This window comes from Eleutherodactylus coqui, chromosome 5 (assembly GCF_035609145.1).
Source record: "Eleutherodactylus coqui strain aEleCoq1 chromosome 5, aEleCoq1.hap1, whole genome shotgun sequence".
In the NCBI taxonomy this organism is placed as follows: domain Eukaryota; kingdom Metazoa; phylum Chordata; class Amphibia; order Anura; family Eleutherodactylidae; genus Eleutherodactylus; species Eleutherodactylus coqui.
The window spans coordinates 176,597,861-176,616,247 of NC_089841.1; the positions used below are offsets into that span (position 1 = coordinate 176,597,861).

At 46.2% G+C, this 18,387-nt stretch overlaps 1 protein-coding gene across 1 annotated transcript in view; it reads left to right on the top strand.

Moving 5' to 3' along the window:
- Nucleotides 1–1,421: 1,421 nt before the first annotated feature.
- AP1B1 (adaptor related protein complex 1 subunit beta 1) overlaps nt 1,422–18,387 on the top strand; it is a 32,436-nt gene continuing 15,470 nt past the window's right edge. The window contains exons 1-15 of the mRNA XM_066603804.1: nt 1,422–1,555; nt 6,715–6,776; nt 6,864–6,969; nt 7,321–7,456; nt 10,041–10,286; nt 10,612–10,802; nt 11,330–11,551; nt 11,641–11,761; nt 11,869–11,964; nt 12,071–12,186; nt 12,716–12,881; nt 14,240–14,338; nt 14,532–14,791; nt 16,626–16,830; nt 18,003–18,032. Of these exons, the coding sequence (XP_066459901.1) occupies nt 6,740–6,776; nt 6,864–6,969; nt 7,321–7,456; nt 10,041–10,286; nt 10,612–10,802; nt 11,330–11,551; nt 11,641–11,761; nt 11,869–11,964; nt 12,071–12,186; nt 12,716–12,881; nt 14,240–14,338; nt 14,532–14,791; nt 16,626–16,830; nt 18,003–18,032 (2,031 nt within the window). The 5' untranslated portion in view covers nt 1,422–1,555; nt 6,715–6,739. The remainder of the gene's footprint in view (nt 1,556–6,714; nt 6,777–6,863; nt 6,970–7,320; nt 7,457–10,040; nt 10,287–10,611; nt 10,803–11,329; nt 11,552–11,640; nt 11,762–11,868; nt 11,965–12,070; nt 12,187–12,715; nt 12,882–14,239; nt 14,339–14,531; nt 14,792–16,625; nt 16,831–18,002; nt 18,033–18,387) is intronic.

Here is an 18,387-nt window from a genome sequence, read left to right on the forward strand (position 1 = left end):
GGTCAGTATACACGGGTGTTATATAACACTGGGGGGTCAGTATACACGGGTGTTATATAACACTGGGGGGTCAGTATACACGGGTGTTATATAACACTGGGGGGTCAGTATACACGGGTGTTATATAACACTGGGGGGTCAGTATACACGGGTGTTATATAACACTAGGGGGTCAGTATACACGGGTGTTATATAACACTAGGGGGTCAGTATACACGGGTGTTATATAACACTAGGGGGTCAGTATACACGGGTGTTATATAACACTAGGGGGTCAGTATACACGGGTGTTATATAACACTAGGGGGTCAGTATACACGGGTGTTATATAACACTAGGGGGTCAGTATACACGGGTGTTATATAACACTAGGGGGTCAGTATACACGGGTGTTATATAACACTAGGGGGTCCGTATACACGGGTGTTATATAACACTAGGGGGTCAGTATACACGGGTGTTATATAACACTGGGGGTCAGTATACAAGGGTGTTATATAACACTGGGGGTCAGTATACAAGGGTGTTATATAACACTGGGGGTCAGTATACACGGGTGTTATATAACACTGGGGGGTCAGTATACACGGGTGTTATATAACACTGGGGGGTCAGTATACACGGGTGTTATATAAGACTAGGGGGTCAGTATACACGGGTGTTATATAACACTGGGGGGTCAGTATACACGGGTGTTATATAACACTGGGGGGTCAGTATACACGGGTGTTATATAACACTAGGGGGTCAGTATACACGGGTGTTATATAACACTGGGGGTCAGTATACACGGGTGTTATATAAGACTAGGGGGTCATTATACACGGGTGTTACATAACACTGGGGGTCAGTATACACGGGTATTATATAACACTGGGGGGTCAGTATACACGGGTATTATATAACACTGGGGGGTCAGTATACACGGGTGTTACATAACACTGGGGGTCAGTATACACAGGTATTATATAACACTAGGGGGTCAGTATACACAGGTGTTATATAACACTGGGGGGTCAGTATACACAGGTATTATATAACACTGGGGGGTCAGTATACACGGGTGTTATATAACACTAGGGTTCAGTATACAGGGGTATTACATAACACTGGGGGGTCAGTATACACGGGTGTTATATAACACTAGGGGTCAGTATACACGGGTGTTATATAAGACTAGGGGGTCAGTATACACGGGTATTACATAACACTGGGGGTCAGTATACACTGGTATTACATAACACTAGGGGTCAGTATACAGGGGTATTATATAACACTGGGGGGTCAGTATACACGGGTGTTATATAACACTGGGGGGTCAGTATACACGGGTATTACATAACACCAGCCCCGCGCACCATGAATTCCTTCCTCTTTAGTTTCCCCGTTTCCATAGGAACTGCAGCGAGCAGCCGTGGTTACCGGAAGTCCCTGAGCCGTCACTTCCGGCCGCAGGTGACAGCCATCTTTGCGGTCATCTACCGGGAGGAGGAGGAAGAGCCGCAGACGCCTGACGTCCGAGCAGCCCGGCCGCGGTCAGCGCCTCCTCACACAGGTCAGACGCCATCCGCGGCCCTGGACTCGGCGGGGCCGGAAGTGGCGAGCAGCTGATGACGAGGGGGTGTGAGGGACGTTCCTGCCCCGCTTCCGGTGGAGGAGCCCTGTCCGGCTGGCTCCTTCTTCCCCACTGACATTGATACCAGAAGGCACATATGTGGCGGCTTGTAGCGCGGTCCCCTGTGCTGCTCCGCTGGCCTGCAGCTGTGACAAGACATGCTGGGAGTTGTAGTGCCATAGGGGTATGAGAAGCCCAGCAGCACTATGGGGCAGGTTACTAGTGTGAATGTGCTGGACACGAATGCCCAGGCTTCAGCCGCACTGTCATGGAGTTATAAGCCAGGCGGTAGACGGTGCGGCGGCGGCCGCCATATTGTTGCACCTTGTGTTCCGCTGTCTAAGATTTGACCGGTAATAAGAAATCTCCGCGTTGTCTCCGGTGGTCCGGCGACTGCGGTGGAGCCTCCTGGTGAGGCCGGGCTCACATACGTGTATGATTATCGCGTATTACGTGTGCGCTGTCCGCCCGTGTGATATGCGGTAATTCGCAGTTAATCACATTGTCTTACGCAGTTCTGATCACACTAGCGTGGTGGAGTCGCGTAATATGTGAGCGCAATAAAACCCTGCAGCATGTTCTATTGTGCTGCGTCTGCACGTGAGCGCCGTATCCTATATACTCGCACATATGCAATATATTTGCGTATGGGCCATGTGTATCCGCATTGTTGCGAAGCGACAGCGTGGGAAATCTCAAAAAAAAAAAAAAAAGCAGGCGGCCTGCACATAACGCCGTTATACGCTACCGCTTCACTGCGATATGTCGGCTCCACCGCAGTAAGACCCGGTGTGACTCGCGCAGCAGTTTATGTCCGTGTGAGCGTTATCACAGCGGTATTTACACTGCGGGATCCCGTCTGGTGTCACCTGACAGTTGCCGAAAATAGCGCTGTGATCCCCGAACGGAGATGTGCAGAACGGTTCGCCGTCATTGGTGGCACAGATGGCGCTTTGTGTCTCTCTTTCCACGGTTTCAGTTTGTCTGCATTATATGTGGACACCCGCGGTGCTTTACACGGCGCTGACGAGACCCGTCGTGCACAAATGACAGGGGTTGGTTCCGGCGGAGGCTTTTCTGGCCGTGCTGTTTTCTGCATCCTGATGGGATCTTGCAGTGACTGTCGGTGTGTGAGCGCTCCGTCGCGGCCCTTCCCTTCCGTTACTGATAGTGGTTATTCTCGTCCTACCGGTCGTGTCGGCTCGTCGTTCTGCATCTCAGAAACTCACATTTTCGTAACCAGTTAGATTGAACTCCCCCCTCAGGCGGTTGGTTCTCTCCTCCGGCATTTAGCATGCGGGCTGCGCTGTGCAGCGAGGGGGCCAGGCGGTCTGGCCTGTGGTGACTCAGAGAATTCAGGGTTCATATATTTTCGTTTTCCTGTAAGTCCGTGAAGACGTGGTAGTGATATAATGCTGACATGGCGCCGGACGGATGACCCTCATCCGTCACAGTAGGATTGTGCTACATGTCCATATTAGGGGGGTTTCTCCTCTGCGATCGGGGTTCCGCTTTCCTGTTCTGTTAGGAGCGCAGGAAAGGTGAATCCCCATGGCTGAACGGCTCCGTCTTAGGCTAGCCTCGAAGGACCCCATTGACTATTATGGGGTCTGTCCGCTTTCCACTCTGCTGCCCGGCTGCATGCAGCTGTTTCTTCCAGGATTTTGGCCCGGATCTGCGACGGGACCTCTGACTGGAGGATCTAGCGCAGATGTGAATCCGGCTGTAATAACAGTTTACATGTAAAGCGGTTGGGTAACCCCATACACCCCAGCGCCCGTCCTGATCCGCAGTCACGGCTTGTGTGACACTCCGGGATTTAGTTGCTCAGTATTTGATCCCAATGACCAGTTTGTTGCCAAGTGCGCCATAAGAGCTTCTCGGAGCGCCTGTCATGTGATCGGGTTGTTGTACGGTTATCTGTGCAGGTCTGGTTTAAGGGCGCCCACCCACTGGCGTTTTTTTACCTGCGTTTGCGTTTTGCGTTTTTCCTGCACAGGCATAGAGATAACGTGTTCCTGTCCACTGGCGTTTTGCGTTGCGTTGCGTTTTTTAACATAGGAACTGTCAGTTGCATATGTGTCCTTATTTTTCTCCTAATGCACCCATGAAAGTCAATGGAAATTAATGGAAAAGCCGCGAAAACGCGGGAAAAACGCCGCGAAAACGCTGCGTTTTTAACGCACGGAAATCACAAACGCCAGTGGGTGGGCGCCCTAAATCCCAGAGCAGATAGCGCAGCGTGCTGTGCATGAGAGCTGGACAGCCCCCCGTTATATAGTTAGTGGGGTCTGTTAGGCTGCGGAGCCAGTAATTCCAGTATTTTTGTTGTTTGGTTTCGGGGATGGAGCTGACCGGGTACAAGTGTGAATATGCCCTAACCGGTGTGTACAGGGGATACTACCAGGAATGCAGAGACCGTCCCCTGGCGAGGGCTGCTGGGAGACTGTGTGTTGTACCGTCCGTCGGGCTCCATTGTGGAACTTTGCTGTGAGGAAATTGACAGAATGATGCAGGTGCCACAAGTGCCACAAGTGGCACCTCTCAGCAGGAGATTTCTGAGGCCAGATTCACAGGATCACATTTGCGCCCGCAGTGGCAGTGAGTAGAACCCAGTGATTACAATGGGTTCATTCACCGGCGAGGATCTTGTACGCAATTCCATTATGTAAGATAACACACCGCCTGTTCTATCTTCCTTCGTATTTGCGCAGCGTAAATCTGCACATGTCGTGTGAATCCAGCCTTAGTTACAGCTGTTAAAGAAAAACTTTTGTGTTGTGGTCGCCTGGTAGAAAAAACTGTAATACATGAATGTGGCGCAAAATTTTTTTAAATTTTCCTTTTAAATATTTATCCTCATTTAAGAAAATAATAATAAAAAATAGGAGCCCGGGCAGGATTGGAGGGTGCATATAGTAACTTACAGTGCGTTTTCTGTTGTTCTGTCTGCTGTCGCTTCGTGCATGTGGCGTTCAGGCTTGTGTGTGTGGGTGACCTTCTCTGGTAAGTAGCGGCTTGTTTACACGTATGGATTATCACCGCATAGCAAACGGTTTTCCTCTGTTACAGGGGTTGGCCAGTAGTAAACTGTTGATGGCCCATCTGCAGAGTAGGTCATCATAAGTAGATCAGCAGGGACCTGCCACTCGGGATCCCTTCCGATCAGCTGTTTGCCAGGCTGTTGTGTTCATGCAGTGAGCTGATTTTTGCAGGAAGCAGACAGCGCCGCTCTCACTGCTGTGGCCAAGTTTGGTATTGTTCTCACTAAAGTGAATGGGTTCTTTGCCTGTAATACCAAGCCTGGCCACTGCAGTGAGAGTAGAGCTTTGTTCTTCCTGCAGAAATCAGCTCACTGCATGAATATAGCCTGGCAAACAGCTGATCAGCAGGGGTCTCTGGTGGCGGACCTCCACCAATCTTCTATTGATAGGCCATCACTTGTTTACAACTGGACAGCACCTTTAATACACTTTACCTTTTAATGACTAACAAAAAAAAATGATGTTATAGCAAGCTTTCAAACCTGAGGCAGACCCCTAAGTAGGATGGAAAGCTCGCTATTACATTTTTTGTTTTTGCTAGGATACCTTTTAATGGCTATCTACAAGATTACTTTGTCTGTCTTACTGAGAACAGTTGCATAGGAGTCGGTATAATCTATGTTTGGGGGCCTGGTGAGAAAATCAGGCAATTTTTCTCGTGCTGCGAGAGTGAGTGAATACGCATGAATATGAAACCAATGAATTCCTATTGTTTTATTCTGATTTGCAATGTTTTCACTCCAGCGATGCAGCATGGAACAAAATTGCAGCCTGCCCATTCTTTTTGTGATATTGCCCACTGCTTGCATTGGGGCCGGCGGCAACAGCAGCGCCGACCCAATTGAAAGCAATGGGAGAAGATCGCGATTCCCTGCTGTAGCTGTGACAGCTGCATTGGGGGATTCCTTCAGCCCCACCGGGATGTGAAGCTGTCACATCCAGGGGTTTAACCTTGTTCTCAGCGGGGCCGGCAGCAGCAGCGACGGCGCCACTTAAAACATAGGGAGAACATCGTGGTTCCCTGCTGTCGCTGTGCAGGGGATTCCTTCATCCCCACGGGGAGTCCCCTCATCACTGAACTCTGTGACAGCAGCTGCAGGAGATTGCAATGTTCTATTGCTTTCAATGGGGCCGGCGCTGCTACTGCCCCATTGAAAGCAATGGGATGAAGGAATTCCCCGCCGTGATGTGAGGCTATTTTCACATGAAAACGCCTCGCATCCACGAGGCTTTTACATGGTGGGGAGCGATATCTGTGAATCACAGCCTGGTATCGCTCTCGCCAGCGTGCAGGAGTCCTTACTGGAATGTAGGAGTTGCTGCCTGTTCAGTCACGACATACACTGAATGGTCACTTTATAAGAGAGACCCATCTAGTAACGAGTTGGAACTCCTTTTAGCCTTTAGGTTCGTGGTAGTTAGTCGTGGCATAGATTGCGCTAGGCATTAATTGTTATACAAGGGTATTGTCCATGAGGACAGGTGGTCTTGCTGCAAATTAGATGGCGGTTCTGACCTGCTAACAGGAAGGGTCCATTGATTCATGCTGCTTGTGCCAAATTCTAACCCTCCCATCAGCATAGTGCAGCAGAAATGTGCATTTCTCTGATCAGGCAACGTTTCTTCATTGCTAACTTTTGTGCTCTTTTACCCACTGGAGACTTTTTCTGTTAGACAGAAATGACACTGAAACTCGTCTTGTATGGTTATGGCCATCTGTGCTGAGGAGCGACAAGCACCAATGATGTAGTTGGCTGCAGTTGACTTGACTGTGCACTGCCTGTTCATCAGAATGATTCTTGACATCCTCCTCTGACCCCCGTTATGTCAATGATTTATGTCCACAGGATCCCATTTCTCTGGACGTTTTGTCTCGATCACACCATTCTCCAACCTAGAATTGAGATACATTAGACTCTGTGTACTTCATTCCTCCCCTCTGACCTTCCCCTTGCTTTCTTTCCTGTTGGATGGGGGTGGTGCAGCGTTGTTCCTTCCTGCTAGTAGAAATACTCCCTACTTGTGCCCTGACCGCTCTGTCTCTTCTCCTTGCAGCTAAGCGTGAAATCCCTGTGCAGATATGACGGACTCCAAGTATTTCACCACCACCAAGAAAGGTAAGATGTGGCGATCCGGGTGACCTCTGCCAGCCGCCGCCTTAGGAGTCGCTGCTAGAACTATTTCTGTATTTCTCACTTTTGCAGGTGAGATCTTTGAGCTAAAAGCAGAGTTGAACAGTGACAAGAAGGAGAAGAAGAAGGAAGCTGTGAAGAAAGTCATTGCATCCATGACCGTTGGGAAGGATGTCAGGTGAGCAGGGGGATAGGTTTTCACATTGCAGTGTAACTGAAGACGTGTGATGGCGTGTGCGCTCCGGTAGAACAGTACAGACTAGAAGGCTTTCATACACTAACAAGCTGACTCGGCTTTTATTAGAGTCGGGAAGTTATCAGTCATGGTAAAAATGCTGCTGATTCAGCTCTTTCCAAAAACTCCGGTAATCTACAGCCTCATGCGCTGCAGAAATTGTCTCTCATACTAATTTTTTTTTTTGCATTTGAGAGTAATTAATATGTTTTTCCATTAGTAGTAGCTGGCTCTTTATGTCCTTGCATGGGATTATGTGTCGCCGTGTAACTGAACCTCTCCTCTCTGTGACAGCGCCCTGTTTCCTGATGTGGTGAACTGCATGCAGACCGATAACCTGGAACTGAAGAAGCTAGTGTACTTGTACCTGATGAACTATGCCAAGAGCCAGCCAGATATGGCCATCATGGCTGTAAACACGTTTGTTAAGGTGAGCTGTGATGAAAGAGCAGCTCTGGTCAGAATTAATAGCAGCTATTGCTTCGTTAAATGGGATGACTGCATGGAAACAAGACATTTTTACTAAATTCTCTATTTTGAGCCTCACTTATAATAAACCGCTTAGGTAAAAATATTGCTACCATGAGAAAAACTTTACCTTCTGTTTGAGATTTAATAGTGGAATGACACTAGTTTTCTGACTTAATTGGTATATACCCCATAAGCATTATTTATTTTCTTTAAACCTTTTTAATTTTTTTTACTCGGCATTTCACTGTGTGCAGCTTCGTATTTGTGTGCATGGGTTTTTACTGCATATTTTTGCATAGTAAAAATGCAGACAAGCAAGTTGAGGATGTCCCAACCATTTTTTCCCCTTCCAGTGGCACAGCAGCCTGCATTTAAAAAAACCCACAATATTAGGGCTCATGTCCACAACCGTGTTTTCACCTCATATTACGCATGTGTTGCATGATATGCAGTGAATGGAGTTAATGAAAGTCAATGGACTTTCATTGATTTGTGGGCACTGCGTATCGATACACAAAATCGGAAGCCGTCCGTTCGGAATCCGCACTAAAATGGAACATGCTGTGCAATTTTTCCTCCGCTCGCAAAAATCGCAGTTCGATTCAGTGAGCGTGCAGGAGGAAGCACTTTTCCATAGCATGGAACGAACAGAATTTGCAGCGGATCCGCGGTGCGGACTCCAACCACGGATTCCGCAATGCAATGCAGGCTGCCTAAAGGCCCATTTATGCAGAGCAATGATCGCTCAAAAACCTCTCAAATGACAGTTTAAGTGACAGCTTTGAGCAATTATTTTGCATAAACTATTAAGTAGCTACTCCACTACTTAAAGGGGTTGTCCCGCGAAAGCAAGTGGGGGTATACACTTCTGTATGGCCATATTAATGCACTTTGTACTGTACATCGTGCATTAATTATGAGCCATACAGAAATTATTCACTTACCTGTTCCGTTGCTAGCGTCCTCATCTCCATGGTGCCGTCTAATTTCAGCGTCTAATCGCCCGATTAGACGCGCTTGCGCAGTCCGGTCTTCTCCCTGGTGAATGGGGCCGCTCGTGCCGGAGAGCTGGTCCTCGTAGCTCCGCCCCGTCACGTGTGCCGATTCCAGCCAATCAGGAGGCTGGAATCGGCAATGGACCGCACAGAGCCCACGGTGCACCATGGGAGAAGACCCGCGGTGCATCGTGGGTGAAGATCCCGGCGGCCATCTTGCTAAGGTAAGGAAGAAGTCGCCGCAGCGCGGGGATTCGTGTAAGTACTAAACGTTTTTTTTTTTTTAACACATGCATTAAAAGGGTCTCGCGCCGAACGGGGGGCCTATTGGAAAGAAAAAAAAAAAACAGTTTCGGCACGGGACAACCCCTTTAATAGCTTATTAGTGTGCTAATGAAGCCGTTAGCTGAATGCAGGTAATAGCTGGAAGGCTCTTATCTGCATCCAGCTCCATCGTTCTCTGATGGGTTAAATAGCTGAAACAATGCTATCTACACTACCTGTGGAGAACTCGGCGTGCGGTCCTGATGAGACCGCAGGATGATTTTTAGGCTGGCTTGAATTTAATGATCAGCTAGCAGTGCACAAAAAGTGCATGATGGCCGCGCATTTAGCCGCAACAATTATCATTCAAAAGATCGCTTTTGAGTAATTTTTGAGCGATCATCGCTCCGTGTAAATGGGCCTTTACATTGCATAAACCAAATGAGAAGTAAACAAAGCCTAAGGCCAGATTCACATCTGTGTAACCTACTGGAGTTGCTGAAAATGGAATGCATGGCTGGAGGTCTATCAAGTAGTTTTAGTATAGAAAGACTCCCTATTTACAGTAACTTGACTGTTTCCAGTATTATTGGTTTTGCAGTTATTATGCCATATAGCAGCCCGGCATTTACTACATACAGTATCCTCAGACATCTGTTTTATCTCCTTTATTTGGGCGCATGTAAAACTAATCAATATAAAACCTACCCTAAAGACATTCTATTTGGTTGTCATATTATGCACACACACCCTGAAATACTGATAACAAAGTCCCCTTTCATCCAAGTGCACTTTTCAGATATCACACTTCTACGAATGAAACCGCCGTCTTTGGGTTGGGTTTATGGGGGGTCAGGCTGACATATTGCCTCTAAATAATTACTACCTCAGTCATTCAGATGAGCGCCTGAAAGCTGCGTTTTAACACAGTGCAGAACTCCATGTTGTATACAGTACAGTGAGCTTATGTATAACCCATTGCTACAATTTGTTTTATTTCATAAAAGTCTCCATGTAGCTAGGGAAGGTAAATGCAACTATTCCAGGAGCCCGGGCAGTAGAGCGAGCTTTCTCAATGCTGATTTATACGGATCCCATTACATTGTATTTCTATTTTTGCAGGTGGTTCGGGGCTTTAGTCTCTATTATATTCCTGCCTTCCTTGATTTATGATGTGAAGTAATAAAATAATAATCAGCACTCATGTTATTCTAAATACCTGCAAATCTGGATGTTATATTCATTTCTGATACATGTTTATGACTTGTTGCACCCTCCTTCCAGGACTGTGAAGACGCAAACCCACTGATCCGGGCACTAGCTGTGCGCACCATGGGCTGTATCCGTGTGGACAAAATCACAGAGTATCTCTGTGAGCCGCTGCGCAAGTGCCTGAAGGATGAGGACCCGTATGTGCGCAAGACGGCAGCAGTCTGTGTTGCCAAGCTGCATGACATTAATGCTCAGTTAGTGGAAGACCAGGGATTCCTTGATACGTTGAAAGATCTAATTTCTGACTCCAATCCTATGGTAAGGAAACTGCCCTTGTAATGTATGGTTGGTGCTGGTTAAGAGATAAGGGGCAACGTACTGGAGGCGAGAGTAAAAGGAGGAAAGTAGTTCCTGTACATGGACAGCCCGCTGTCAGTCTCTGCCTGTACCTGGAAAGGCTTCTACCAGTTTATAAAACATTCCTGCTTCTTGTGGCATTTCTGTAATAGTTAATGCCCATTTGACGCTGATGATCAGCACTGAAATTGTGTAAAACAGCATGAATCATGGATATAATTTGGACTTGTCAGTCATATACAACATTCACCTGACTGTAAATGTGCATTATGTCCTCTAATTCTAGGTTGTGGCTAATGCCGTAGCAGCTCTGTCAGAGATTGCAGAGTCCCATCCAAGTAGTAACCTTCTGGACTTGAACCCTCAGTCAATCAATAAGCTGCTCACTGCTCTTAATGAGTGTACAGAGTGGGGTCAGATCTTCATCTTGGACTGTTTGGCCAACTATGTTCCCAAAGATGACCGGGAAGCTCAAAGGTAAGTTGGAACCGGCTAACCTATATAAGGTCAGCTGCACACGACCGGTCGGATTCCGGATGCGGAATCCTGCAGTGGAATCTGACCCTGTACCCGGCTGGTGACCCTGCGTATCTGTCAGTCGTCTTCATTATCTGTGCTGCGTATGGTCCAGACAGTTCGCCGTTGGACATGCGCAGTACGGATTTTCCCGCACTGTCACTAGACAACGATGCAGAATCCGTGGCCTGTCCGCAATGTTAACTGCAGACTGGCCGCGGGTTGGACGGCTTCCACTGACTTCAATGGAAGCCGTCCATGCGGACACTGGAAAATCGCAATTGAGTTCCGCATGTATGCAGGAAAAAGCGCTTTTCCATAGCATGCTATGGACTGTATTTGCTGCGGAATCTGGGGCGGACACCCGCTCTGGATTCCACAATGCAAATATGCTCATGTGCAGGCGGCCTAAGGTTTTATTTGTCTATTTTGTTTTTTGCTTGCTGTTTTTATTTTTTACACCATATCTGATGTGTTTGTCTCCACAGCGTATGTGAACGTGTTACGCCTCGTCTCTCACATGCCAATTCAGCGGTGGTCCTCTCTGCGGTGAAGGTTCTCATGAAACTCATGGAACTTCTATCAAAAGACTTGGATTACTATGGGACACTGCTAAAGAAGCTGGCACCCCCTCTTGTCACTTTACTCTCTGCTGAGCCCGAATTGCAGTATGTGGCACTGCGCAATATCAACTTGATAGTGCAGAAACGGTAAGACTTTCATTTCCTTACTGACCAGCCTTACAAAGGCTCTATGTACACTACAGTCCGTTGCTTATTCTTCATGTCCTATATTCCAGGCCAGAAATCTTGAAGCATGAGATGAAAGTCTTCTTTGTCAAATATAATGACCCAATCTATGTTAAACTTGAAAAACTTGACATCATGATCAGACTGGCATCACCTGCAAATATAGCTCAGGTTGGTGGCTGTATTGTGTGCATGTTTACAAGTTTTGTCGCAGTACTGAAGTCTCCTAGTCAGTATATCAATGGCCTATGGAAAATATTTCTTTTAAAATCATTTAGGTTCTGGCTGAACTTAAGGAATACGCCACAGAGGTGGACGTAGATTTTGTACGGAAGGCTGTTAGAGCGATTGGACGCTGTGCCATTAAAGTGGAGGTATGAATAACTTATTCTAATCAGTACTTTGGTTGACTTTTTGGAAAAAAAAAGGAAAGGCAATAATTGAGCCTGAATTCTTATTTTTATAATTTTCTTCTTTCAGCAATCTGCCGAGCGCTGTGTGAGCACCCTGCTGGATCTTATCCAGACCAAGGTGAATTATGTTGTCCAAGAAGCCATTGTGGTGATAAAGGACATCTTTAGAAAGTATCCAAACAAGTAGGTGTTACTGGAAGTTCAGTCCTGCAGTCCAGATGGATTTATCCTATTGCAGACAATGAAGTGATTTAGCTCTTGGTGTGTTCATTATTGTATGTGGTAATTTTCCATAGAAGAAGCATACTGTTTGCTGGTGATGAGTAATGACTAGAGATGAGCGAGCATACTCGCTAAGGCAAACTACTCGATCGAGTAGTGCCTTATTCGAGTACCTGCCCGCTCGTCTCTAAAGATTCGGCTGCCGGCGGGGGAGAGTGGGGAGGAACGGAGGGGAGATCTCTCTCCCCCCTGCTCACCACCGCAACTCGCTGCTCACCCGCGCCAGCAGCCGAATCTTTAGAGACGAGCGGCCAGGTACTCGAATAAGGCACTACTCGCTCGAGTAGTTTGCCTAAGCGAGTATGCTCGCTCATCTCTAGTAATGACTTAGAAGGAAGGGCAGATCCGTCCTTTTATACATTACTAATCATTTTCAACATGTCAAAATATGGAACAAAAACAAGTTTTGTCTTCACTAATCTTTTCTTAGATATGAGAGTGTCATCTCCACACTATGTGAGAACCTGGATTCTCTTGATGAACCAGAGGCAAGGGCCGCCATGATTTGGATAGTAGGAGAGTATGCGGAACGTATTGACAATGCTGACGAGCTGCTAGAAAGCTTCTTGGAAGGATTCCATGATGAGAGCACACAGGTGAGCCATGCCATGGTACTACTGACACAGCATCTCTGCATCGGCGTCGATGGTTTCAGGGATATTGAAGAATGAGTAATGGGGATGAGTTGTGGGCTGTTTTGATACGTAGGTCACAACTTGATGCCTTCATGATTTTCTTAAAAAATCCATATCTCATGTAAGAGAAATGCTTTTTAAAGAGGTTTTCCACTTTCATCTGTTCCTAAAAAAAATCTGGTTAATAGCGCCATCTGATGGGCACTGGCACAACTTTTTCAACTTTCAGTCTTGTGCCAGTCCACCTTACTTTGTGTGGAATCATTGGAGTTAGAATAGACTGTATGCCGGCTATCGTCTCTCCGGTTTTTGAGTGAACACCTTTAATGGCAGCTATCTGTTTTAACACTAAAGGAAGTACATGTAAACCCTTTGGTGGCAGGGTTTAAATTGAGCAAGCCTGGGAGCCGAGCCCATTCCATACATGGCGGATGTTGGCTGTCTTTGACAGTCAATGCCTGTCTGCGCCAGCCACGATAAGATAACTCCAATTTATGCTGCATTTAGATGCAGCTGTCAAGTCTGACAATGGCATTTAAATGGTCTTGACAGAAGGAGGAAGCTCCCTCAGTATTCCAAACGGTTAATCGCGCAGGGAGATTGTGGGGTGTAGTTCAGATAACATGGTAGCGTGGGGTTTTGTAAAGGCACGAGGGCTTTCTTGGATTTCTGACTATTAATAGACTGTCTGCAGAAATACAATACTTCAGTATTGCAGTAAATTGTATTTTAGAAACGATCAGATGATCGCCAGTTCAAGAAAGTAAGGGTGAATGCACACGGGTGGAAATTCCTTGGCAAGATTTCCCACAGAATTTCCGCCCATGCACGCTGCCATAGGTTTGCATTGGTTTATGCAATCCTATGCAGAAAGTAGCGATTTGACTCGTGATGTGAAAACTCGTGTGATAAACAATTCGCGGCATGTCCTATTTCTGTGTGAGCCTCACAGAGGGCCACACAGAAACGTCACTGCTGACACACCAGCTCTGCTCTGCGCATGTGCGGCTGTGCGCCAGCCAGCACATCACAGAGCAGAGAGAAGACGCCGCAGGTGAGTCGTGGGTCATTGCAGCTGGATCCAACCTGGCCATCTGCATTCACCCTAAAAATAAGTGGTGTTTTTTTAGATTGCAATAGTAAAAAAAATTTACATTTTTTTTTTTTCCCCCATTTTCAACATAAATATATGTGGTATTGAGACATCTGTAAATGTCTGGTGTATTAAAATGTGGTATTTTGGTGTTTTGTTCGTTTGGTTTTTGTCACCATGTGGGCAAAGGGGTTAAACTGGTAAAATTTTGGCTATTTTGTTTTAGGTCCAACTACAACTTCTTACGGCTATTGTGAAGTTGTTCTTAAAAAAGCCAACAGAGACCCAGGAGCTGGTACAGCAAGTACTTAGCTTGGCAACTCAGGTGAGTGTAACACAAATGTTTTGTATGTCCATATGGTTACAGTGATGTTATGGAGAGATTTTATGATTAACCTACAAGCTGTCATCTATTTAAAAAAAAAGAGGATTATTGCTACGTAGCTACGGTTTGCTTTGTTATGGACCACACTATTTAGTGTTACATGTGTTTCTTATGTCTTCCTCATACATTTTAGGATTCCGATAACCCAGATCTCAGAGATCGGGGCTATATATACTGGCGGCTGCTCTCCACAGATCCTGTTGCTGCCAAAGAAGTGGTCCTGGCAGAAAAGCCTTTGATCTCAGAAGAAACTGACCTTATTGAGCCCACTTTACTGGAGGAACTTATCTGTTACATTGGTACACTAGCCTCTGTCTACCACAAGCCTCCAAATGCTTTTGTAGAGGGAAGTCGTGGAGTTGTTCCCAAAAGGTTACCACCTCGAACCGGCTCGTGAGTATTTATTGGACGATCTGTTGCTTTAAAGGGGTTGTCCCGAGGCAGCAAGTGGGTCTGTACACTTCTGCATGGCCATAATAATGCACTTTGTAATGTACATTGTGCATTAATTATGAGCCATGCAGAAGTTATAAAAAGTTTTATACTTACCTGTTCCGTTGCTGGCGTCCTCGTCTCCATGGTGCCGACTAATTTTCGCCCTCCGATGGCCAAATTAGCCGCGCTTGCGCAGTCCGGGTCTTCTGCAGTCTTCTATGGGGCTCCGTGTAGCTCCGTGTAGCTCCGCCCCGTCACGTGCCGATTCCAGCCAATCAGGAGGCTGGAATCGGCAGTGGACCGCACAGAAGAGCTGCGGTCCACGGAGGAAGAGGCCATCTTCAGCGGTGAGTAGAGAAGTCACCGGAGCGCGGGGATTCAGGTAAGCGCTCCGGTGAGCTTTCTTTACCTCCCTGCATCGGGGTTGTCTCGCGCCGAACGGGGGGGGGGTTGAAAAAAAAAAAAACCCGTTTCGGCGCGGGACAACCCCTTTAATGGGTTTGATGTACCATGCAGAAAATGCTTGTTCTATCCAGAAGCTGACGGTTTGAAATTTAGCAGGTTGTACTTGGTTTACTGTGTGTTGGAACAGCACATTTTACCCCATGTAAACACAGAGGACCTAATTTATCAAAATTGTCTAATAGTAAAACTGTCCTTGTTGCCTATAGCAACCAATCAGAATTCTGTTATCCTTTCTTAAACAGATTGTGAAAAATGAATGCTGTTGTCTGATTGGTTGCTATGGGCAACCAATCGGAGCACAGTGTTATATAATTTTGTGTTATACAATTTTGATAAATCGGGCTCAAAGTGCCTGAAGTTCTAGTTTTTCTTGTCTATGAATGTGCTAGGCTACATATGCACCTTGTTAAGGCACCTTTCTATGCTTTTAAGCTATAGGTTTTGTCTGACATCCAAAAACAGCAGTCAGACAGGACCCTGGATAATTCTGTAGGTTGTCGTTTCTGAAATGAAGATCAAAGCCACAAACTTTGGCCTCAGTATCTTCAGGTTTCCTTTCTTTTCTAGCATTATGGTGAGACAGAATAGCGTAGTCAACTAGTTGAAAGTAATACTAGTAGTCTTCATTATTGAATTCAGTGGGAGCTGTGTGCCTTACCAACCCAGGCCACTGCAATGTGGACAGAGCTGTCTGCTTATGGGTCTGTCCACATTGACTGTGGGCCTAGTGAACAGTTGATTGGTGAGGATTCCGAGAGGCAGACCCCCATTAATCAACTATTGATGGCCTAAGTATTGAAAAAACCCTTTTAAAGAGAGACTGTTATCACCTATAAGCTGCATAGATTGTTGCGGTGTTGATAGTATAGGTCCCGAATAGTACTCTTTATTCTTGCCTGGCTCCCCAATCCCACTCTGTTGCTTGGGGAAATTGGCATGCAGACAGTGCATTGCACTTATCTCCCTGCAGGCTGTGCTTGCACACATACATTGTTCTCTATGGGAGCATGCACAGCCTGCAGAGAGATGCAAGGCACTATCCAAGTACTGACTTTCATGGGTGACTATGCAGGATCAAAGAGCCATATAAATATATATAAAGTACATCCCCAGACTCCTTGGGACTTGGCCTATGAGCCCATAACATAGTTGGTGATGACAGGCTCCCTTTAGTAAACATATGGAGATCTGAACTACTTTCCCAGTGAAAGCACTTCTACATCCTCGCTACATAGTAATGGGAACCTGTTTGAAGGAATTCTAAAGTAAACCATAGGAGGTGTAGCATCACATCACAGTTACTAATTTACTTGCTTTTTGTCTACAGCAGTGAGAGTGCAGAGAGTCCAGATGCAGTTACCACAGTGCAACCCCAGGCAGAAGCGCACCCTTCAGTCATCCCATCTCAGGGCGATCTGTTGGGTGACCTCCTTAACCTTGATTTGGCACCACCAGTCAGTGGACCTCCCCTGGCACCAAGTTCTGTACCGTTGGGCGGAGTGGATCTCCTGAGTGGTGGACTGGACAGTCTGGTATGTAACAACCCCCAAATCCATCATAATTTACTTGAATTTGTATATGTAGTAAAATATCTCCAACTCAATGTTTGCAATATTTGTCTTCATGCTTTCCACTGTTTAAGTGGACTAAATCGCTAAGTATTAGGACTAAAGTGGGGCACGCATATTGCACACACCTCTGCTCTCAACAGTCCTTGTAAATCTTTAACTTCATTGATTTTCATTGAGATAATAAAGCCATTTCACAAAAGTATTATACAACTGCTACTTGCATATTACAAATCAAGAAGTTACATTTCCATAAGTGATAAAAGGCCCTGTTTGATCCATTTATATTTAAAAGTAAATGTAAATTGAGGGATAAAAGGGGTGGAAAGGAAGGGGGGAGGTAAAGGTAGGGGAGGGAAGGAAGGGGAACAAATTGTAGGAGCGAAAGGTGGTGGTGGGGGGGGGGAGAAGGAATTGAGATCCAATATCCTAAATTATTTGATTTGACACCAAAAGATTGCTAACATTATAGTCCTATTGTAGCTGACCCACCGCACTAAAGCCTCGCCCACTCATCTTATCCTTTTTTCTTATTATTATAACTCCAGGTAGTTGTGTTTCATCCATGGCTCCCACATCTCCCGGAAACTATTCATGTTGTCATTCCCATGAGCATGAAGCTTTTCGAACACACAGTGATCTAAGTCCATCTGGGGTCCTTGTAAATCTTTCATGCTGTTAAAATGTAAAATATTTCATCTCTCTTCCATAGTGTATCGGGCTGATCCTTTATTTCATTTTCTCTTCTCTTTCTGTCAATGTACTTTCCTGTGCTGCTCCTGCCTGCTGTTCTTCGGCTTTTGTGTGTGTCTCCCTGCCTATTTCTGGTTGCCTGTGCTCTGCATCCTTTCCCATCCGCTTCAACTCCAAAGATTGTGGAAGACTCAGAAGGGGTATGCTAGGGGGGGGGGGACTACACATCTATACTGCATGGATTGTTGGGGGTCGTTCTCAACTGTATAGGTTTTCATCAAAATCAGCACCCACTGCAAAATGACATTCATGGAACCACTCGCTAGGAGTCATCATCACATCCTGGGGACTCTAGGGTAGTTCTGTGGATACTTTTTTTAAAGTTTGACCTTCTTTTAGAAGAAGTATTCTCGTTTTAAACATTTCTTTCTTTCTTTTTACAGCTGGGTGGTGATACCGGCCCAAATCTGACTGTAAGTGCAATTCCTTATCCCTGTCTTTCCTTTATAGTCATTTAGTATATCATTTGCATAATTGATCTCATTTAGTTATTACTAGAGACGAGCGAGCACCAAAATGCTCGGGTGCTCGTTACTCGAGGCGAACTTTTCGTAATGCTTGAGAACTCGTTTCAAGTAACGAACCCCATTGAAGTCAATGAGAGGCTCGAGCATTTTTCAAGGTGACCCATGCTCTGCATAGGGGAGGTTGTGTGAATCACCCGAAAACATCAGAAAGTGATGGAAACGCCACAGAAACTGATAGGGAACAGCAGGGGCAGCATGCATGGATGCATCTGAGGCTTCCAGGTCGCACTATTAAGCTAAA